At 30.9% G+C, this 23,843-nt stretch overlaps 2 protein-coding genes across 5 annotated transcripts; both read left to right on the top strand.

Moving 5' to 3' along the window:
• The first annotated feature begins 1,522 nt into the window (after positions 1–1,522).
• LOC123206420 (3beta-hydroxysteroid-dehydrogenase/decarboxylase-like) lies at positions 1,523–10,098 on the top strand. 4 transcript variants are annotated; one of them, XR_006500018.1, is made up of 15 exons: positions 1,523–1,684; positions 1,764–2,003; positions 2,489–2,578; positions 2,673–2,806; positions 3,064–3,234; positions 4,666–4,791; positions 5,287–5,366; positions 5,821–6,019; positions 6,566–6,671; positions 7,519–7,693; positions 8,062–8,218; positions 8,993–9,059; positions 9,386–9,566; positions 9,735–9,823; positions 9,934–10,098. XR_006500018.1 is itself a non-coding variant. In XM_044623608.1 (14 exons), the coding sequence occupies exons 2-13, from the start codon at positions 1,769–1,771 to the stop codon at positions 9,529–9,531; spliced, it is 1,686 nt and encodes a 561-aa protein (XP_044479543.1). In that variant the 5' UTR covers positions 1,523–1,684; positions 1,764–1,768; the 3' UTR covers positions 9,532–9,566; positions 9,934–10,098. The 4 variants fall into 4 exon arrangements, 2 of the variants coding, with proteins under 2 accessions (XP_044479543.1, XP_044479544.1); XR_006500017.1 differs by having other exon boundaries at positions 9,386–9,823; XM_044623608.1 differs by lacking the exon at positions 9,735–9,823.
• Positions 10,099–15,187: 5,089 nt separating this feature from the next.
• LOC123206419 lies at positions 15,188–16,835 on the top strand. The gene is made up of 2 exons (XM_044623607.1): positions 15,188–15,265; positions 16,079–16,835. Exons 1-2 carry the CDS (start codon positions 15,229–15,231, stop codon positions 16,705–16,707), a joined length of 666 nt encoding a protein of 221 aa, XP_044479542.1. The 5' UTR covers positions 15,188–15,228; the 3' UTR covers positions 16,708–16,835.
• Positions 16,836–23,843: the final 7,008 nt, after the last annotated feature.

Here is a 23,843-nt window from a genome sequence, read left to right as displayed (position 1 = left end):
AACTCAAATAATACCATAAACAATTCCGTGAACAATGTGGCTGAGAAAGCGGAGGAAAGCGAAAATTTGAAGCCAGCATTCGTTCAAAAATGGGAGAAGAATGTGAAATGTAGGAGGAAGCTATAGGTGCAGTGATGAAAGTATTACTCTCATGTTATATATGAGTATAATATATGATATGTATCATATAATATGATACGCTACAACTAAAAAATGATATATATTATATGATACGATATAGTGAATATATCAAACGATATAATACATATCATATAATACAATATATATTACTAATACAGATCAATACAATTTAAAAAAAAATGATAATATATAATGATATATACAAGAAATTATAAAATTTTAAAGATGATTGTGGTATTTTCTAATATAATGATGTGTCATCTAGATTTTTTTTAGGGTAAAAGAGTATTTCCCACTAAGTTTTAGTCCGATCTCAAAAGTATATTTATATCGGTTAAAAAACCCAAATACACATAATGGACTAACTTCTATTAGTGTGAAGACTAAAATCGCTATTTTATTATTAAATTATAAAATTAAACATTTCTATTATTTTTCCTTTTTAATTTAAAAAACTTACAATTTCCCCTATAAATTGAACTTTGAAAAACAACATTTCCCCGAGGGTTTTTTTTTTCCATCTCCAGCCATCAGATGTCATTCCTGCCATCGGTCGACGTTCCCACTATCTTCTTCTTTAGCAATTGACATTCACTAGACCAATTTCGTTGGACAAAAATGAATTATCTTTATCCGATCGACGGATTGACATCAAAAGATTCTTGTGATGTCGATCTTTCGATAGAACGAAGATGATTCATCTTCGTCCAATCAAAAAGACAAAGATGATATTGTCTTCGTCTCTTTGTTAGAGAAAGACGAATAATCTTCGTTCAATGAAATCAATCAAGTGGGAGCGTTCGCTGGAGGAGAAGAAGATAGTGGGAAAGCTGATCAACGACGAGAATGGTAATTAGTCGTAGGAGATGGAATAAATTACCATTGGGGGGAAAATGTAGTTTTTTAAAGTTTAATAATGAGGGTAAATTGTTGGTTTTTTAAATTAAAGAGAAAAATAATATAAATTTTTAAAGTTTTAGAATTTAGGATAAAATAATAATGTTACCTTTGTCTCTAACACAAAATTATAATAAAAGTTAGTCTATGAATAAATATTTAAATTTTTAATTTATCACATATATATTTATAAGATAAATTTTGAGTAAAAAGTTATCTTTTGATCTTTTTAATTATTTTATTTCATTAAAATCATATCCTATAATATTAAATATATGATATAAAAAATTAAATTTTTGATGTTCGTGATCCTATCATCCACACACGGTAGCAATTTCCATAAAAATCTTATTATTAGTTAAAATTGTATAACATAATTAAGAAAAACTAATTTAATTAATTTCTCTCATTCTTATCGTTCATTTCATTCACAGTTTAATTGATTTTTGAATTTCGAGATGGTCTCAATTTTAAGGGAAACGACAACAAAGAAATGCTGGCCACTGCAAACTCGCACCCGATATTATTTAAAAAAAAAAAATCACACTGACTGCTCTACTATTGAAAAACACAGAGTCCTCTGACTCTCCTTTCTCTTTCATTTCCCTCTGTTAACTCTCAGATCCTGAAATTCAAGATCCAATCGGTAAGCAATTGTCATTACTTGATCTTCTTTTTCTTGTTTATATTGTTTGATGAATGTGATTTGGTTGAGCATGGTGCAGTCGTGATGTCCGGGGGGGAGGAGAGATGGTGCGTGGTGACGGGAGGAAGGGGATTCGCTGCGCGCCATTTGGTGGAGATGCTTATCAAATACAATATGTTTTCGGTGAGAATTGCTGATTTAGGCGCCACCATTGAACTGGAACCGCACGAGGAGCAGGGAGTCCTTGGCCAGGCTTTGAGTTCTGGCTGTGCTCAGTATTTCCCTGTTGATCTTCGACACAAGTTTCAAGTACTTCAAGGTCGCATTTCTTTCTTATTTTTAATTGGTCAAATTGAATGCAAAATAACATGAGATGCTACTAAAAAAATTACGACAATTCATGCATTGCTCATCTGCATTTTCGTATTGCCAAAGTGCCACGATTACACATGGATTTTTTATTCACAATAAGAGACGGGATATGGTGTTAGTAATGAGACGTGTGTAGTCATTTTAGTAATATACCAAAGCGTGATTGATAAGTGTTATCATGATAATGTTATAACTGGTCTTCCAATGTTATGGGACAGTTTTGTGCTACTTTTTTCATTTTGCATGGTTGTGATTATGACGGTGCCAATGTTATTGCAATTCTGACTTGTTTTCCCATTAACTGTTTGATTCAGTAAGGTTACCAGGACTTGCATCTTGTATCTTGGATTTTCCGTTGTAGAGAAAGAAATCAACTGATGCATATTTCTGAAATTTTTTATAAAGGGATACTGAATAAGTCTATGTCTACAGCATGTCAAGGAGCTGAGGTGGTGTTCCACATGGCTGCACCCAATTCGTCCATCAACAGTTACCAGCTCCATCATTCAGTTAATGTTGCAGGTAAGAAATTGTTTGGCCATTGTCTATAGGGTTTGAATTTTTATTTCCTGCCTAATGTTTGTGATTTTTTCCTTATATAATGTCCAATTTGCAGGAACGGCTAATGTTATTGAAGCTTGTATTTTAGGCAAAGTAAAGAGACTTATTTATACTAGCTCTGCCAGTGTGGTTTTTGATGGAATTCATGGAATTATCAATGGGAATGAATTATTACCATATGCTTCTAAGGTTTGCATTTTGTCTACATATCTCCTTATCTTGAAGATTAGCACTATTAATACTACCTTATTTAGAATTTATCTAAAATGACAGGTGAAAGTCCTGTATACTATTTTACTCTCAATTACACCCTCAACCATTTTGTCAACTTGGATGTGCTACATATGCTAAGTTACATACTGATATTTTCCTGTAAATTAGGTTGTATATATTTCTAACTGCAACTGACATGAGTTTCCCTTGATATTTATCTCCAATTGTTTCAGCACATTGATTCTTATTCAGCTACAAAAGCTGAAGGAGAGAGGTTGGTCATTAAGGCAAATGGTGCTAATGGGCTTCTAACTTGTTGCTTACGCCCCAGCAGCATTTTTGGTCCTGGTGATAGGTTGCTGGTTCCCTCTTTGGTTGATGCTGCAAGGGCTGGAAAGTCTAAGGTACCATGATAGACACTACACTTATGACTATGGATTTTGTAAAATGCACACTATTTTGTTGCTGCCTATTATTTTAACTGCTTCCATTGATGGCACCAGAGCCCGTCTCATTAGCTTTGTGATTCAAGTTTGCACTAAATGTTTTCAATCTTTTGTTGGGAGCTTGAGTCTACATTTTGTCCTAATTGCATTTTTTAATAAACTCTCACTTTTGATGAATTTATCTGGGAATGATGTATTATCAGTATATTGGAGATTTAGTAATTCTCTTTTTCTATCTGCCTGTCACTTGAAGTCATTTGGTATGCATGGCATGTTAATGTGGAAATTGGTTTTAAGGAATTTTACAAATAGTTTAGATTGAGTACTTTGTGCAGCTCAACAAACTTCTGGTTGGCTATGTCATTCTGTTTTCACCAGTCAGTATATTTTTGTTGCATTATAGAAAAATTTCCCTATTTCATGCAATCTGAACGTAGTTAGTTCTTGGATTGCATTTTGACCTGTTTATGTTATTCAAAATAATACCTTATGCTTTTCTAATATATATATATATATATATACACCTATTCTCATTTTGTCAATATTCACCGACCTTTGTTGGTGTCTTCATATAGTTTATTTCTGTTTCTATGTGTGTGTGTGTGTATTTTCTTGATTGATGTTATTGTGACTTTATGGTTACAGGTTATTACACAATCTTCATATTACTTTTTCCTAGGAAAGGAAAATAGATCCTCTATTTCTGTACCATCCATCCTATTTTGTTGTGAAGAAACTAAATGGTTGTAAAATATCTAGAAGTTCGAAAGAGTTTTCAAAATTTCACACAATTAAAATTTGATACTTTGCTGGACCCTAATAGGGTGTTTGAATGAATAAAAGGAAATCCAAATAGGGAAATTGAGGACCAAATTTATCATGGCTACTCAAGAATTTCACCTTTTGAATTAGAAGTTCATTCTTATTGTACAGTTCATCTGCTTTTATCAATTAGGAATTTTTTCTTTCTTGAACTCAAATAAATTACAACTTTTTCTAAGGATAGTGTTAAAAATCTGATCCGTTTGTTTGTGGAAGTTGAGAATTCTATAATTAGCTTGGAGGCTTCTCTCAACAGCCTGTTTGAAAGTATATCATTGACATGACACTCATGATTCTGTGGTCAAACCTAGACTTCTAGTTATTGGTTAGATTGAGTTGCTGATTCTAATGACTCTTATCACACTTTATCTCAGTGATTTCTTTTGTTTGGTCAAGACTCTTGACTGGTTAAGAAATGAATGAAATCATAATGGTTGTATAGCAGTCTCTATTTCTTGATTGAAGCTATCTATGTTTGCGTATGAGTCTACGTATTACTTATTTGTAGAGATTTCCTTCATTGAAATCTAACATTTTCTTCTTTCCTTTTGGTCTCCAAATGGTCAGTTCATAATTGGTGATGGCAATAATGTTTATGATTTCACTTATGTTGAAAATGTGGCACATGCTCATATATGTGCTGAACGAGCTCTAGCTGCAGAATTGACAGTTGCTGAGAAAGCTGCTGGGCAGGTTCTGTTACAATCCCCCTCAACTTCTTTTGATCTCTGATTTATTGCTTAATATAAAAATGGGACAAAGGTGAACTATTCAGTTACCATGACTAGGGGTGTAAGCCCAGTTGAGCTCGGCTTGACTAATGTTAAGCCAAGCTTGCGCTTTTCGAGTAAAATATTAATAAGCTCCAAAGAGTTTAAAATCTTACACTCACACCCTTAAGATTTAATTTCTGCACTTTAAATAGAGGAGATAATTGATAAATATATAAATTATGGGGTTAAAATCTAATAATTAAAAAATTAGGGGATAACTAAACTTGTTTGGAGCTTGAGTTTGAGCTTTTCCTTAAGTAATCGAGCCAAGCTTGAGCCAGCAAATAGTTTGCTCGACTCGGCTTGGCTTGATTGCACCCCTAGTTGCGACCTCCAATTTATCTGTTGGTCAAATAAGCTGAGAGCACTGTGTAAGACTCATTTTTAAACTTACTGTTTGATGATGATGATGCAGACATATTTTATAACCAATATGGAGCCAATCAAGTTTTGGGAATTTGTCTCACAAATTCTTGAAGGTCTTGGCTATAAGAGGTACCTTTCTCATTCCTCATCCTGTTTAAAGAAAACCAGTGGTTTGTTGTGTTGATCTATTTTTTCTTAGTTTATATTTTCAGTGGACCCTCTTGGTTCTTGTTTTCACAAGAAGTGGTCAATTTTTTATGTTGCATATGGGAAACTTGGCATTTAGCACAATTTTTTTCGTCAAAACTTTTGAGTTGACATCAGGCATCAATGGTTGTAGAAATTGTTAAGCATTCTGGTCAATGTTTTATATTTTTAAAGCTGCGATGATCTATTATTCACTTGGCGACACTGGTGAACTGCTAATTAAGCCCTGAAAATTAAAAGCTTATGGCCTTCTCCAATAACTGCATTTTTTTTCATGTACTCTGTATTCCCTACCCAAAGAAAATTGAGGAACTAAATATGGTCATAGAAACATATACACCCATTATTTCTTTGTCTTAATTGATGTAGTTTACAGGCCAAGTATAAAGATTCCTGCCCTGGTTATGATGCCGATTGCACACTTGGTAGAGTGTACATATAAGCTACTGGGCCCGTATGGAATGAAGGTTCCACAGTTAACACCTTCAAGAATTAGACTTCTCTCTTGCAGCAGATCTTTTGACTGTTCAAAAGCAAAAGAACGACTTGGCTACACGCCTCTTGTCTCACTACAGGTTCTGTGTTGTTCCATGAAACAAGCAAAATATGAATTTTTTTTTTTTTACTTAATATGAAAATTTGATTTTTTTTAATGATACTCGAGTGTTGTTGAAACTGTTAGAGATCAATTTTGGACAATTTTTTGGTGGGAGTTGCTGTATTTCTCTGTATTATTTGTACCATATTCTTTTAAACTTACAAGTTAAGGAGCTATAACTCTTGATTTGGGTTTAAACTAAACTTTAAGAGTAGCCTCGTCTATTAATTGCTCTGGTCTCTTAGTATTGGCCCATTCTTAAGACATATATGTATATTCTATATTTAAACTATTTAATTGTTTGTATGAAGATTAGTCAATAATTTGCTTAGTCTGATGATTAGTTCTCTTTTATATAAGCATGAATGTCCAAAAGTGGTCTTCACTGACTAATGAGCTCTACCAACACACATTTAGTGGTCAGACAGGTCAAATTCCTGTAGGGTGATGTATAGCATTTAATGCAAAGCTTAGTCAATGGACAAACAGTTTACTTATGACAATGTATTTTATTACTCTGCAGGAGGGTCTAAGAAAGACAATTGAATCTTATTCAGACTTGAGGGCTGAAATTCAATTAAAGAGAGAAGGGCCATCAAAAGCTTCTATATTTCTTGGTAGTGGAAGGGGTAGGAATCTTTTTTTTTCCTTCCATCCAACTACTTTTACGACATCTGATTGTGACATGAGCCCAAATACTATGGATGTATCCTCATAGTATTTAATACAATACATAAACTTGCAACAATTCATAATCCACTACTTTTTTGTGGATTATTTTGATTATGTTTACAATAAATTTTTTTTTTTCGTTTTGGGCTTATTTTTTATAGTTAGATAGTTTTCACTCGGGGAAGAGAGTATTAGTCATTTTCTAGTGTAGCTTTGTACCTCATCATATATTTGATGCCTTTGTGGATCTCTACTTTGCACATGTACCTACATCATTATCTTCTTAATTATAGTCTTATAGATTCCTTTTTTTTTTTTTAAAAAAAGCATAGTTAATTTGTTGATTGTAGGAGAATACTGTCGTACCAAAGGTAGGAAACCCTGATTGTGTAATCAAACTGAGAGACACAAGCTTTAGGAGTAGTTAGAGCACGGTTCTTTGGACTATGTTAGTTTATATTGCAATGACATAGTATTTTAAATGATAAATTGGCTAACACAGTATATTATTGACTCTTAAGCAGTGACACATCAAGTCATTTTTTGTGTGTGTTAACCATGTAATCACCTAATATATCTGTTGGAAACCATCTCTTGTGTCTTTGTTAATGATTCTCATCTTAAGTGCACTTTGTTTGCATATAGTCTATCTTATAGGGAGCATAATAGCATCTTGCTGATATAATTATTGATTGAGCATTATTAGAAGTCACACAAGTTCACGAGGAGGAGAGAGAGAGGGGGGATGGGAAGAAGTTATGTATATATGTTGATGAAAAAAGTCATTGTATTGATGCCTTGCAGTTGCTGACACACTACTCTGGAAAGATAAAAAACAGACTCTCACCGCAGTGTTAATTTTGGTGGCAATTTACTGCAACTTCATTTTGTCTGGTTCGACCATCATTTCTACTCTTTCACAGCTTCTGTTGTTGATGTTAGTCCTCTTATTCATCCACGGAATGTTACCAGAGAAAATGTATGTATGCCAACTCTCTTCTTTAAATTCTAATACAGCAAAATGCCAATGTTGTGCATCATCATTAATCAGGATCATAATTGGCCAAAATTTCTTTATTTTGATTGTGAATAGAAAACTATTAGTTCTTTCTGAGTCATATGATCATCTACAGAATCAGTTTAATTTTGTAGTAAATATGGACTTTATGTTGTTCATCTTGTAAAAATATTAGTCAGCATCGTCAAATATGTAATATAGGGGCTGTGATTGATAATTACCTGATGGTAACACTGTAGTTTCATATTGTGAATGATATAGGTCATGATAGAGTTCCAAGTGTGGGGCAGATTGATTAATGTCCATGAATGGATTTTTAACTTGTGCAGATTGGGATATACAATTGAGAAAATTCCTACATCACATTTCCAATTGTCTGAAGAGAAATCGCGCCAAGTCACACTGTCTGTGATCTCATCATTGAATACTGCTGTTGATGTGTTAAAATCTCTTTCCATGGGTAATGACTGGATGTTGTTCCTCAAGGTATATACAATGGCCTGTGGTCTTTTTTTCTTTTGCGTGGTTGCATTTTCTTATACCTGGCTACATTAAAGTAGTGTAATAGACTTTTATCTTCAAGAATGCACTATTAAACTTTTCTTGATTATAGAAAAAAAATCAGACTTAAGCCCTGATCTAGGTCATTAGGATGTTTTTGGTACTTGTTATTAAGGAAAGACTTTTCCCCTCTCCCTCTCTCTTTTTTATCTTCCCATTGAATTTCTCAAAACAAACTAGTATTGTTGATATGGATATACTTCAGAGTCAATACCCGCCTATTACTCCTGCAAAAATATAAGATTTTTTACAATTTCAGTCTTGCACTAACTCTTGTAAAATAACGCATCTGATCATCTGATAATTCTACCTATCTGTCCTCTCATTGGGAAGGATTAAAGTTTCAATTTATGTAATGAAAGCATTAATTTAGTTTTCATGATCAGTGAGTTTCAGCATTACCTTAGCTGATGGACAGGATGGTTCAATGTGTTCAATGTGCACTGATATGAGCAATAAGGTTGGTAGTGGTGGAAATATGCAGTGGGGGAAGCTATCCTTTTTTATAAAAGTGATTTACTCTGGAGATGCATACAAGGCTTTTGCTTTTCTAGTCATTATTATTACTTTCATAAGATCATTGTGCCTATGAACTAGTTGATGAGACATTGAATGGTTCATTTAAAAATTGTTTTGTTAATTGCTGTGTGCGTGATAGATTGTTTGCTAACATTTCGTCTTGTTCTGGCAATTAAACAGATTATTCTCTCTCTGTTGATACTAAGCTTCCTTGGGACTATGCCTTTTCAGAGTGTATACGCTATAGGTCCTCTCTCTTTCTCACACATATTGTTATTCTCATACATGGATGTGTGCATTTGTCTTAACCATAACAATATGTAAGGGCATAAATGAATTTTTCTGTTTGGTCTCTAGAAGTAATTAGTGCTGGTGCTCCCGCATAAACTTTAATCACTCTTTTGGTTACCCTATTTTATCCATCTACTGTTTGAAATCCAAATCTTGTTAATAATTGAAGGCAAGGAGATAATCATATTCCTTGTCCTTTTTACAATCACTATTTTAAAAATATTTGTACAGCGATCAATTGCCCTGGAAGCAGAAGATTTATCATCTCCGTTATGTTTGCAGGATTTCCTTTGGCCTTTGTGATATTTTATGTCTACGAGAAAAAGGAGGAAGAAATTGATTCCATGGTTCAGGGCATTCTCTCCTTCATGGGCAAATTGAAATCTGATGTTGCAAGAAAACTGCTTACTTCCATGAAAAATGACTAATAATTGATGACCATAATTTCCTTCCAAATGAAAAGGTGATCTCATCTTCATTGATTCCTTAATTACAGACCTTTAAACTGATATGCTAGCACTGCTCTTCCATATTTTTTCTTGTACCCACTTTTGTATTGAAACATTCTTGTGGAGCCCCCCTGGTAAAGATACTATTTAAACTGCTTTTGTTTTGACTTAATGCCACGCAGTATGCACCAGGTTTAGATGCTTCCCTTATTTGGTCTTTGAGCTATGCGGTTTCATTTTTTGGGTTATGTGTATATCATTTTCCTGCAGTGTAATGGAAAACAGTTCCTCAACTTTTTATTTCTTGATATATTCTTTAAAGCTTCATTTCTCCTGCCATTTTGTTAATAAAGTTTGTGCAAATTTCATGGTTCTCTTCAGTTTGGCGGAGTATCTCTGAATCACAGGATCAATTTACCATTGCTGTCTGCTGGAGGTTTGCTGAATAAATCATGTTAAACTATTGTATCAACCCATATCAGTAGTAACATTTTTGTAATTAGATAATTGGGCTATGATTAATTATCATGGCTTTTATTATGACAATTGCTTGGCGCATGTCTGGTATTTTTGTAGCATATTTTTTGTCTATAAAATTCCTAATCTTTTAAAAAAAAAAAGTTTATAATTTATGGTTTTGGGTTTGAGGTTTAAGATTTAGGGATTGAGTTTATAGTTTAAGGACTAGGGTTTTTGATTTAACGCTTATATTTAAGGTTTAAAGTTTGACCTTATAGGTTATGATTTAGGGTTTGAGTTTATGGTTTATCATTTAGGGTTTAGATTTATGGTTCACAATTTAAGGTTTAAAGTTTATGATCACATTTTAGGTATGGTTTTTCAATATCAGATTTAGGTTTCAATATGAGGGGTACCAACATACTAAATTTTGTTTTGTTTACTCTTAGAATGACAGATAAACAAAATATCATAATTACTTAGTAATATGCATTATAATATGAAAATTTTGTAGTAGGTAATTTTTTACGCCTTAAATTGTTAAATATCCAAAAATCCTTTATTGAGAAAATATCATTAGCTCCTAAAAATTACAAGGCCAAAGGACTATTTTCCGTTCAAGTTTAATAAAATGATAAATTTTTATCTGTTAATTTTTAAAAAACTAAAATATCTGTTTATTTGTTAAAATTTACTGTTAGAGTGAGAGCTAAAAATATAATTTAATAAAATTATTTAAAAAAATTAAAAATTTATTACATCTCTCTTAGGTTTTAAAATTTAATAATTTCTTTTTAATTTAAGGTTTAAAAAGTGACTAAATCCCCCTTAGGGGTTTTCTTTTCCTTTCTTTGATGATCGCCTCAATCCTGGTTGACAATTGACCTTTATTGTATCTTCCTTTCCTATTGGAGATCATGTGACGATATGCATTTTCGTCGAACAAAGATGAATCATCTTCGTTTATCATAATTGGTGTTAGAAGACAATGACAAATCCTTTGTCGTCTTCTTCTAATGTTGATCTACGACAAACGAAGATGATGTCTTCGTCTCTTCATCGGACGAAGACAATTTGCCTTTGTTTGATGATTCAACCAAAGATTGATATGTTTCGATCAGAGAAGAGGGGTCTAAGAAGGCTGACTATTAGAGATAGTCACTGAAGAAGGGAAAAGAAAACCTTATGGAGATTCGGTCACTTTTCAAACCTTAGGTTAGGAGAAATTGGTAATTTTTAAACTTAAGAAGGAAATGTAATAAATTTTTAGTTTTTTTAAATATTTTTACTAAAAGATATTTTTACCTCTAACTCTAACAGTGAATTTGAACAGATTGGTCGGTATTTGAGTTTTTTAAATTAACAAACAGAAAATTGTCATTTTACTAAACCCTGGGTGGGAAATAGTGCTTTAGCCAAAATAAAATAACATTTAACCCTATAGTGTCAAATGTCATATAACCAATATAATATTAAATATCAAAAGTAGTATCATATGTTTAACTTTTGTACACAATTTTATACACAAATAATGACATGTCATCATGTGATCATATAATTAAAAATTAAAGATAAAACATTATCAAATCATATAGTGATACATCGTTATGTGTGCAAAAAAGTTTTGTATATAGTATAAATGCAAGTATTGAATACTTCTATTTAGTAACACATCATTATTTATGTATAAAATTATGTATATAGTATAATTATAAGTATCAAATACTTCTATTTGAATAAACAAAAAAAAAAAGCCTAATTAAAAAACAATTCTCCTTTTTATCCTTTAAATCACTAATATTAACACAAAACAATCAAACATACATCTTCATATTTAAATTCGTTTAAATATCTTATTTGATTTTGTGATTTTAAAAGAAACATACTAATGATAAAAGTTGTATTTGATATCGTGATTTTGGATGGAAGCCAAAGGAATATTTTCTATTTAAGTTTTAACCAAAATTCAAAAATACACCCATGACAGATAGAAAACCCAAACATCCACCTGTAGGTTAATTTCTGTTAAAATTTTGGGTTATAGAGAGAGGTAAAATTATTATTTTATCCTTACACTATATGACCTTAAAAATTTATAAAATTTCCCTCATTTAGTTTAGAAACTAACATCCACCTATAGGTTAATTTCTGTTAAAATTTTGGGTTATAAAGAGAGGTAAAATCATTATTTTATCCTTAAACTATATGACCCTGAAAATTTATAAAATTTCCCTCATTTAGTTTAGAAACTAATAATTCCCCCTCAAAATTAAGTTTTAGAAAAATTCACTTTTTCTCTTAAGGTTTTGATTTTTTGACAAAACCTCTCCCTTTTCGATAACCAACACTGTCCAGCCATCCCTCTCCCTTCTTCTGGACCACCCATCTTTTGTCCAACACTCAGAGGCACGAATCTCAACTAGCGTTTTCCAGTCTTTCACACGAATCGTCTCCCTTTTTTTGTTGTGATTCGTCCCTTTGATGTCTTTTGAGCGTCTGTCGTCATTGTTCCAACGTCTCTCATAGTCATCGTTGTCGAATCAAGGGTCGTGCCTGAGATTGACGAATCGGGAGATATCACTTGAGTGTCATTCGAATGTGAAAAATGGGTGGTCATCCAAGCATCGAACGAAAGATGGGTGGTCACCCTTCCTTCTTCTTTGGTCATTGACAAAAGATGGAGAAAAAGCCGACTTCAGTCGCTGGAGAAACAAACCCTAAAAATTCCAAACTTAGGGGGGAAATGGTGACTTTTCAAAGTTGATGTATGGGTTGAAAGTCAATTTTCAAAACTTGAAGGGGAAATGAGATAAAATTATATATTTTTTAATAATATTATTAAAATAACGGTTTTATCCTTGTCTTTAACAAAAAAATTCTAACGAAAATTAGTCTATAGGTGAGTATTTAGGTTTTTGAACTACCATGGGTGTGCTTATGAAATTGAACTAAAACTTGAGTGGGAATTAGTAATAAATAATTATAATATTATATTATTACTATAGTCAAAAGACTATTTTTCAACAAAGTTTTAATGTAAATACAAATTTATATTTATAGGATTTGAAAAACTCAAATACCTACTCATGGATTAACTTCTGTTAAGTTTTTTATTAGAGATAAAGACAAAATCGTTATTTTACCACTAAACCCTACAAAATTTATATCATTTTCCCCCTTAGTTTAAAAAATAACAATTTCCCTCATAGGTTAAACTTTGGAAAATCACATTTTCCCCCTAAGGTTTCTCTTTTCTTCTTCTCCATCTTTGACGACCAGAATCCAGCTATACCTCTTTGTCTCCTATCACCAATGCTTTCTTCTCTTGGATGCACCGTAAACAACAACAAAAATGTATGCAAACGAGGTCTCGAGATCTGTTCGTTGAGACTAAGAGATATCCAATAAAGAGATCACTTTGTCGGCTTCAACTATGCATGTCACGCCAAAGGCAAAGGTCGACACCATCTTGGACGATAGAGAGAGAGGTTGTTGAATTTTTGAGTAATCTGAAATTGAAGATGGGGGATTAAATGAAGTTTTTAAAAGTTGAGAGAAAAATGTGACTTTTTAAAGTTAGAAAATTTTAGATATAGATAAATTATTAGTTTTTAAAACTTCGTGGAACAATAAAAAATTATATATATTTTAAATATTATTATTATAATGATGATTTTACCCTTTATCCTAACTGAAAATTTTAACTGAAATTGTCTTATAGGTGGGTATTTGAGTTTTTTACACCTCACAGTATATACTTGTTTCTGCATTAAAACTTGGGTAGGAAATAGTCCTTTGGCCTTATTACTATTATTGATGTTTGATTTAGCCTAACAATTCATGTCATCGAGTTGTGTTTGTATCATATCAATTCGAGTTTTATATCAAAGACCGTCAACTCTAACTCGACTCGAATTAGAATCATATAAAAATTTTTTAACACTAAGCCAACCCTTTAATATTTTAGTTGATCCAACTCAAGCCAAATTGATCTACAATTATCTATTATTTTCATTGTTCAAAATGTTTTTATTGTTTTAATTTACAGCAACCTATTATTAATAAAACACACAATATAATATTTTATTTTATTTACAAACGATCTAAAAATTATATACTAACACATTTAAAATGCGTCAATATTCTAAGTAATCAAATCATATTTTTACGATTTAATAATAATAACAAATATTCAAATATAAATAAAAATTAATATAAGTAATTACAATTATATAAAAATAAAACTATATGTCATCTGTAAAGATTTCAACCGCTGACTTTTAATATTTCTATAATTTATCAATAAAACTATGCATATATACTTTTGATACATAATTTGGGTACACAGATAATATGTTATCATATAATTAGATAATTTTGAATTAACGATAAAATAACATTTAATCATATAATGACATATCAATTATTTACCCAAATTATACATTAAAAATATGTACACTTATCATTGCTCATAAATTATCTCTAATATATTATATTAAAGTAATATATCTTTAAAATATTTAAATCAATTCTTGTCGTATTGGATTACTTTCATGTAAATCCTGATACTAATTGATTTAATTTTAACTCATATCGAATTGATCTAAAATAAATTTATGTCAAAAAAATTTAATTCTAACTTAATTTTTTTTATATCGTATCATACCAAATTAATGGATAGTCTCAAAAATTACTGGCTCTATTTTGATTATATATATAACCAATGAGCTAAGTAAAAATGGTATAAATTCCCTTTAAAATTATTAATTTTCCAATTTCCAATCTAAATATTAGCAAGGTAAATTTTAAATTATACTGCTATTAAAAGATTAATATCTAATCAAAATAAGTATCATTTATTGAAACAATAAAACTATGTGTATTCATTTTAGATACATAAATATATACATATTTATATATGTCATCATGTGATTGGATGATTTTGAATTAAGAATAAAATAATAACCAATTATATGATGACACATATGAATATATATGTATTTGTGTACCTAAAATAGATACACATAGAATTGCTCTTATTGAAATACAGTCAAACAGTCGCACCAAATATTCCCACTATATGGATGCCGTTGATTATACCCACGTGTCAAATTACAAATTAAACGTGGAAGGCTGAAAGCCTTAGGAATCATATAAATACACAGTCCTATTGAAACGTGGTAATATAGTTTTGTGCTAAAAAAAACTGCACGCAGGATGGCTTCTGCTTCAGAGGACTCCGTCGCCATGCAAGGTAATCACTTCAGTTTATTGGTTATTGGTTGTTGGTTACTCGGAAATTCTGTCATTGTAATTGAGTCAGAATTGTTCATATTGCCAGTTTTTTTGGTAAATCGTAAACCATCTACCATGAATAAAATTTAGGATTATAGGAAAACTCTATTAAAAAAATTTAGTAGTAAACAATTTAAGATTTAGGGTTTACGATCGCATTTTAGGGTTTTTGTTTCTGAATATGAAACATTATAGGAAGACTCTATTAGAATCGTTCATATTGCCAGTTTTTAGTTTTTGTTTTTAACATATAGCAGTGAGTAGCGCATCTTGTTTATTCTTTAAAGTGTTTTGTTATCGGAAGATGTTTGGATTTATTATTTATTAATGATGAAAAAAATTGTATTTGACTGAGGAGAAAAACTTCTATAGAACAATGTTATTTTATCTTGATTTGGCAAGATCATTCATTAAAAATCATTAATAAATAAATATTAATGGGCTGCTGTTTATGAATCATGATGATAAGTAAATTAATAAATGAGAAATTTTAATGAATATTAGTTGACTCTAAATTATGCTATCTTTAGAACAAACAATAAATAAAAATATGTGAAAATAGAATAAAATAGTACTGGAAAAACAATATTATATATGTTTATATCCCATACTATTCTTAATTATTTGTAAGTTATTAGTGGTGTCCTTCTTTATATAAATGAATTGAATTGATTGAAGTTAACTTATGGTCTTACAATGTTAGTATAAAAAAGGTAGTAAACTGTAAATTAACTTACAAGCATAATCTGTGTTTCCATGGCATGTATAACAGTTAGGACAAACTTTGGGATGAATGTATATTCAAGCATGAGAGAACTAAGTAATCTTGAGTATGAGAGCTGGACAAAGTGGAAGAATGATGTTGAATTAATCCTGGCAATGATGGACTTGGATCTTGCTCTTCTTGAACCGAAACCAACCAAGTCAACTCACACTCTCACGCCTGAAGAGAAAGCTAAATGTGAAAAATGGGAGAGAAGCAATCGCATAAGTCTGATGCTAATGAGAAACAAGATGGCTGATCACGTACGCAGCTTTGTGCCTCAAAGTGATGAAGCCAAACAATATCTTGCTGGCATAGAAAATTTGGTTCTGCAAATTGAGGAGAAGTCATCTCACATATTGTATGGAAAGTTAACGAAGGCGAAATATGTTATAGGAGAAGGGAATGTAGGTGAACACATATTGAAAATGTGCAGTATCGTGGATAGAATAAGAGGTTGTGGTGAGAAGATCTGTGATGAACTACTTGTACTTATTGTAGTATTGTCTCTTCCTTCACAGTTCGATCATGTGAAGAAATCTGCACTACAAATGGGGTGGAAACTAAATGATGTTATTGCAGAGTGTTCACGATTGGAGAAATATCTTATACAGGAGAACAGAACAAGTTTAATATGAATGTGTGACAGTGGGGAGTGATGCTTTTGAACTATTCATATTAACAGGATTCATAACTATCTTTAATATAAATGACAACTTATATCATCATATATTTAATAGTTAATGCTTTTTTATGCAGGGTATCACTAACGGTGTTCTCTATTGTCTTCATCTTCTTTTCTTAATTTGTTTCTCAGTTTTCAGTTCTGACTTTAATATGGTGTTGTATTTATATGTTCTTTGCATTTTAATTTATTTACTTTTCATTAATTAGTAAACAAAACTGGGGCATATTCAAGTTCACCAATCCCTTCAATCACCTCATGTTTTGAAAAATCTACTTGTACATGACTATACCAAATCCTCAAATCTACAAGTCTATTAAGCCACATCAAGTCGAGCCTGAACTTTGTAGAATGGTTTGGTTTGAGATATTGTCAAATTATTTTTTATTAATTTGACTCATTCTTAGTCTTGTTGTTAGCCATGGTTGGTACCTTTGGCAACTTGGCTCAACCACAAGGCTTCATTGATCTTAGTCAACCTCATCTTGCCTTCAAAAGGCTTTTTATGGTCTTACACCGGCTTCCCAAGTCTGGTATCATAAGTTGCATCAGTTTTTTGTCACCTCTAGCTTCAACAACTCCTATGCAAAAAACTGTCTGTCTCTAACAATGGCAATACTACAATGTATCTTTTGGTTGATGTTGATGACATTTATTATTGATCTTCTCTCTCTAACTCTGCTGAGTGTCATATCATTGTTAGTGCCTTCTAGTATCTATTACTTACACGCCTTAACATTTCATATCCATTGTGTAAGCTGTCTCAGTTTATGCATCAACCTATTAGTGACCACTTGACTACTATTAAGAATCTATCACACTCTCTCTATGCGGCCTTGTATCATGGTGTTGTTTTTTTTTTTTTTTCCGTCACTTATCTCTCAATGTGTTTTTTGATGCAGATTGGGTAGGTAATAATGATAATTGCACTTCCTCCAGTGTCTTGTTGACCTCAATTGTAATCCTATTTGATTGAGCTTTAAGAAGCAGAAACTATGGCTTACTCATCTAGAGAAGTTGAATAATGCTCTATTGCTACCACTATAGATGAACTTCATTGGCTCTGCTATCCTCTTATTGAACTAGGTGTTTCTCTTGCACAACAACTGGTGATCTATTGTGGTAATGTTGGTGCTACACCTTTGTGCTCCAATCCGATTATTCACTACTCTTGCATGAAACATGTAGCTTTAGATTATCATTTCATTCGTGACCAAGTCTAAAATGCTGCTCTTATGGTAGCTCATGTCTTTTCTATCGATTAGTTTTGCAAATGCTCTCACCAGCCCACTTCTGCATGCTGTTTTCTACCCTTGCAAGCCAATACTGGTGGGGCATGCTAAAGGCAATTTCTAAATTAGATCATTCCATATATATTCTTGTGCTTTCCTTGTGTATAGCCAATTACTTTCCTCGTTGTATTCAGTTTCATGTTACCAAGATCTTATTATTTTCAGTTTCCTGTTATTAAGATTTTACTTAAAGTAAATTACATTTGTACTCTATTGTCCCCATTGAAAGTAAGAGTCATAATCCGTCTGTTCTCTCAATGTCTTTATACACATGGTTGCTTTCTGAAGAATTTATTTAAGTATTGTGGCCCTCATATTATAGCGTAGTTCACAAATTTGTATATTCATTACCAGGTAAAGGACACAGAATCATAGATTTCAGCAAATTCTTTTCACTAATTTATTAAATGATCTAGTTCAACCATGAAAGAAGAAGGAAACTTTATTTGCAAACTATCCTAGGAATGATGGACTTGGACCTTGCTCTTCTTTAAACCAAACCACCCAAACCAAGTCACAGGAGCTTGCCTGAAGAGAAAGGCAAACATGAAAAATGGGAGGAAAGTAATTGCTCAAGTCTTCTGCATATGAATAGCAAGATGTCCAGAGTTTTGTGCCTCAACGTGACAATAAGAAACATCATTTTGCTGGCATGGACAAATTTTGTGGTAAAATTTGATGAGGAGGCATCTATGAATTTGTATTGCAAGTTGTTGATGTGGGTGAATTATGAATATGGTGGACAGGGGAATGTAGATGAATACATTTTCAAAATATGCAGTCTTGTCAACAGGTTGAGAGGCATTAGTGAAGAAATCTCTGATAAAGCACTTTTAAATGCTGTACTATTATCTCTTCCTTCAGAGTTTGAGCATACACTGAGAATGCAGAAGTGATAGTCAACTTTGGCTTGGTGGTGGTTGCTTTTTGGCTTCAGTTTTAGCTTTTGTTTGTTTTGTCATTTTTGAAGTTCCTTCTTTCCATTTTCAATGCCAAAAAAAAAAAAAAAGAACTTAATTGAAAGTTCACACACATAAACATTATTCCCGCCAAGCATGGCATTGATCAGAAGAATACTCGCTTTCAAGGTGTTTTAGAAAAAAAAAAAAAAATTTAACAAGCATAGAAACATTATTTTCTTGGGACAAGGCCTTTTCTTTTTAAAAAGAAATTGAAAGATTTTGTAAATAGAAAAAAAGTATAAAAGTATGAGGATCATACCCTAAACGTCAACTTCAATAAAAAATTAAATGAATAATTATCAGATAGCTCAAAATTGAGATGAAATCTTGTATATCAATTCCAAGTCAATAATGCTAACTCAAACTGTATTATAAATGTTTGAAACAATATTTAAATGAGGTTTTTGATGTCGATGAAACATTAGGTTATTTCTCTCATACCATAAATAGTAAATTATGGTAGATGAAAATAATAAAAAAAGAACATGTTTGAAATTTCTCCTACGATGGAGGTGCGTTGAAGCCTACTGAATTAGAAAAAACCAAAAACAAGCTCAACCAACCCATATGAGTTCTAACTTTGATTTCTCGCTAAACAGAGGCAAAATAATTGCAATTGAAAAAGAGATGCTCATGAGTCTCCCCAACTGAGTACCCTCCGACACTGAAGATAATTCATGATGCACCGACGGTCCAAATTGGCAAGCCAAAAGATAAAGGAGTGATATAGAACATGTTGCGAGAATGAACATAACATAGGCTTAAGTGACATCTTTATAGGTCTGTAACATATTCCATGCAAGACACAGTCAATCAGAAACTTGCCATGAGGATGGCATTTCCAAACATGGACCTAAATGAAATTAAATCAAATCATAATGTTCCCATTCGAATTTATTCATTTTGGTAATAACTGAACCAAGGCAAGATATCAGGCAGCCCATAATGTTAAAGTGCATTAGAAAGCAAAGCGAGAAACCATGAATACAAGTAGTAACCATAAAAAAGAAAGCATGGTGCCCAAAATCCGTGACTTTAAATGAGAAACAGATCTCAAGAATTGGATCATCTTTGATGGCGTGCACAGTACACGAGTATCATGAACAAATTGAACAATCCCCAAATTGTAGGGCAAAATCACAAATGTCACTCGAAGAAAAATTCTTCTCAACTCCCAAAGATAAAACAAGACCACCCTCTGAACTTGCATAAAATTTCAGTTGCGCCATCATCACATGGTCTTTGCAGAGTGAAGTGTGACAGAAAGCTTCTTTCATAGTATACAAGCCAAGCCTACGAACAACCTATTTGTACTGAGACCGATTGATGCCAAGGCCGAGCACTATACTCTTTGCCCCATATCGTCTTGTCACTCTCCTCTTCTGTTTTTTCTCATGGACCGACAAAGTCCATTTGCACGTCTGTAATGAATGTTTAGATTCTGCCTATAATTTAGATAATATTTTATTATTAAAAATAAATTATATAATATAAATTATTATTATATTTAATAAATATTTGTATATATAAATAATTATTGTATTTAGTTGAATATAATAAAATAATATCAAGATATTATTTTATTTAAATATCTTTGAAATAATTATTTTAAAATATTATTTATGTTATTTGTTATTTTAATTAATAAATAAAAATATAATTATAAAAAATTCAAGATTATTTTGATAATCTTTTAGTATTTAAAAGGGTGTTTAGTTTGGATAATGTTTTATTACCAAAAATAAAAGATTACTTTATTACTGTGTTTGATAAAATTTAATAAAAGTTGATAAATATAAATAATAATTGTATTTAATCAGAGGTAATAAAATAATATTAAAATATTATTTTAATTAAATGTTATTAGATATAATTATTATAAAATATATTTTATATTACTTATTAAATTAATTAAAAGTGAAGGTATTTTAGTCCTAAAAAATTAATAAATAAAAATAAAATTATAATGAAATTAAAATTAACTTGATAATATTTTAATATCTAAGATGAGAGTAGTAATCAAATTATTGTCTATATTATTTACCATATCACTATTTATAAAATAAAATTATTGTAATTTTTTATTATTGAAAAATTAAATAAAGTAATATAAGTAATAAAATATAACTTATCAAAGTAATATTTATATAACATAAATCAAACGATCTCAAATTACAGTTGATAATCTTATTACTTTTTATATTATTTATCACATCATTAATAATATAATATTATTATAATATTATATTATTAATAAAATAAATAAAAAATATATATTTTTATAATAATCTTTTATTCACTTTCACCGAAGAGGCCGAAAGGGTTCTAATCTAAGTTGGCATTTTTCAGTCCAATCACCATATTTTAATTCTTTTTCAGGAATATTTTACTTAGATGGACTTTTCATCTCATTGCAACTCGCTAGACCTTTAAAGTGGCCTCACTCTAGCTCTAGATTGGCAATTTGGCCTCTAGTGAAAAGTTTTTAACATATTATATAATTCATTTCTTACTTTTATAAAGTTAAAGTATGATCTATGCACATTTATTATTAAAAAAAATTCTATGTTTTATTTATTTATATATATAATTTATTTTATTTGTTAGTTTAAAACAGTTTAATATTAAATTTTTAGGGCTGAGTGGAGTCAATTTAGTGTTAAAGTGGTTTTCTCTAATCACACTATAGTGAAGGTATGAAAGTAGTAGAAGTAGAATGGAAAAAAAATAGATGAAGAAAGTCCTTTTTCAGTAGTCTCCCCTATCTTACTTTGATATTATTTTTAGACTATTAAAATTGATTCTAATGATGGAATTGACTAATATAATAATAAGTTACATTTTCTTATTAACCTATTTAATGTTAAAATCCATCTTGTTGTTATTGATAATGCGGTTACACAAACTTTAGTTCTAAGGATAAAATTGTTATTTAATAAAATTTGTTAGTTTTAGGGGTAAAATTGTTATTTAATTAGTGATATTAAAAAATATATAATTCTATCTCATTTTCTCTCTTAAACCCTAAAAACTAACAGTCTTCTCGATTTAGGTTTTAAAAAGTTACATTTCCTTTAGGGTTTCATTTTTTCAGTGATATTTTTTTGGTGAACGACCGTCTTCTCTAACGCTCTCCCGAAGATGTTTCTCCTTCTAGACCATCTTTCCCAGTGCCCTGCTCAATTGTTTCCAGAAGAATCATTAATCTTTCGCCTACATGATCAATGATTCATCTAAACGACAACGCTCAATCTTAACTCTCGACGCACAACAACGACGCTTTAGAGACGCTTCAATTCATCCCGTTTTGTTTGGACATGCTTTGTTTGGACGTCGCCTATTCCTTATTCGATTCATTGCATGTCGGATGAAAACGAGATTTGTCGCCCTTCCTTCTTCTTCAATTGTTGACAATGTCTCCCGGACAGGAGAAGAAGATGGGTGGGAATGCTGACTCCGATCATCGGAGAAGCAAGGGAAAATATGCAAATCATAGGGGGGAAAAGGTTAACTTTTCAAACTTATGGGTGAGAGAATTGTTAATTTTATAAACTAAGGGAGGGACATGAGATACCCTTTTTTTTTTTAATATTATTGGTTAAAAGATATTTCTACCTTTATATTTAATAGATTTTTTAAATTTTAACAACTGATAAGTAGATATTTGAGTTTTTGAAATTTAACAGATAAAAGTTTGAAAATGGACTAAACCTTAGGTGGGAATAGTCTTTTGGCCTATATTTTATCATCCAAAATCACTCTTTAGTGTTTATACACTAACAAAAAGTGTAACTTGATCAAAGTCAAGAATGATAATTGATAAGAAAAATAATTCAAGACAACTCGTATCAATATTGTCGAAAATTTTAAATAAAAAATATGAATTTTAGTCGTGTAGGTAATATTATTTGAAATATTTTGTTATTAATTTTCAACTAACACTAGAAGGAATTTCATTTTTTTATGTTATACATAAATATTAAGAAATAATTCTTATATAAATGAATATCCAATTAAATTAGAAAATTGACTATAGAGGGAATTTGATTGAAAATATGTTCTTTTTTCTATTTTTAAATAATATATTAGAGATTATATTCATTCTATATTATTAAAATTTTATTATAGTTTTTGGCTGACACGACTTTTCATCATCAACCAATGTACATAATTCAGAGTCTTCTACAAGTTAAGGTTGTGATAATAGTAATTAGAATTTGATTTTACTTTGATGTCTACTACTTTATGATATAAATGCATGAAAGTTAAAATATAGAGTAAAAAGAATAAGACATATAATTTTTAATGTGGTTCGGTCTAATGGTGGAAATACTTATATTCATGGTGTAGCTATTAGTTAAGGGGTATTTTGACGAGGATGTATACAATAAATTATCTATGCATTTAATATAGATATCTCGTTCTTTAGGGCCCGCTTTGGCTCATTTCTCTCTAAATGGCTCTTTATATTTATAGGATTTGATGAGAAAAAGTTACATTTAAATTACAATAATTAATGGATTCCTTATTCAAGTCTGATTCTAATGACTGAATCATATTTCAATTGAACTAAAAGAAAATATTTACAATATCAAAAGTATCTTGATTGGAAAAGTGAAGATAACTTTTCTTTGTTATCATAGATAAGAAACTAAAAAATATTTGTAAAAGATTGTAAATAGATTCCTTCTTAAGCGGAGGTCTTTTTGTTGCCTCAAGCTAAAATGTCTACTTGTGTCCTTTGTTTAATACTTGATAGTTTAGAATTAGACTGATGCCTGGTTATTGGTTGTAGTTACTCAAATTAAATCCACTGAAGAAATGCTTCTTTAATA

Source organism: Mangifera indica, unplaced genomic scaffold (genome assembly GCF_011075055.1).
Source record: "Mangifera indica cultivar Alphonso unplaced genomic scaffold, CATAS_Mindica_2.1 Un_0035, whole genome shotgun sequence".
Lineage (NCBI taxonomy): Eukaryota > Viridiplantae > Streptophyta > Magnoliopsida > Sapindales > Anacardiaceae > Mangifera > Mangifera indica.
Note: the sequence above shows the minus strand (reverse complement) of the source record. Positions and strands in the feature narration are given on the sequence as shown.

Coding starts and splice junctions, on each gene's coding strand:
- LOC123206419 (XM_044623607.1), top strand. CDS start 15,229: ATGGCTTCTGCTTCAGAGGACTCCGTCGCCATGCAAG. Junction 15,266..16,078: donor GGACTCCGTCGCCATGCAAG/GTAATCACTTCA, acceptor CATGTATAACAG/TTAGGACAAACTTTGGGATG.
- LOC123206420 (XM_044623608.1), top strand. CDS start 1,769: ATGTCCGGGGGGGAGGAGAGATGGTGCGTGGTGACGGGAGGAAGGGGA. Junction 6,020..6,565: donor CGCCTCTTGTCTCACTACAG/GTTCTGTGTTGT, acceptor ATTACTCTGCAG/GAGGGTCTAAGAAAGACAAT. Junction 8,219..8,992: donor ACTGGATGTTGTTCCTCAAG/GTATATACAATG, acceptor GCAATTAAACAG/ATTATTCTCTCTCTGTTGAT.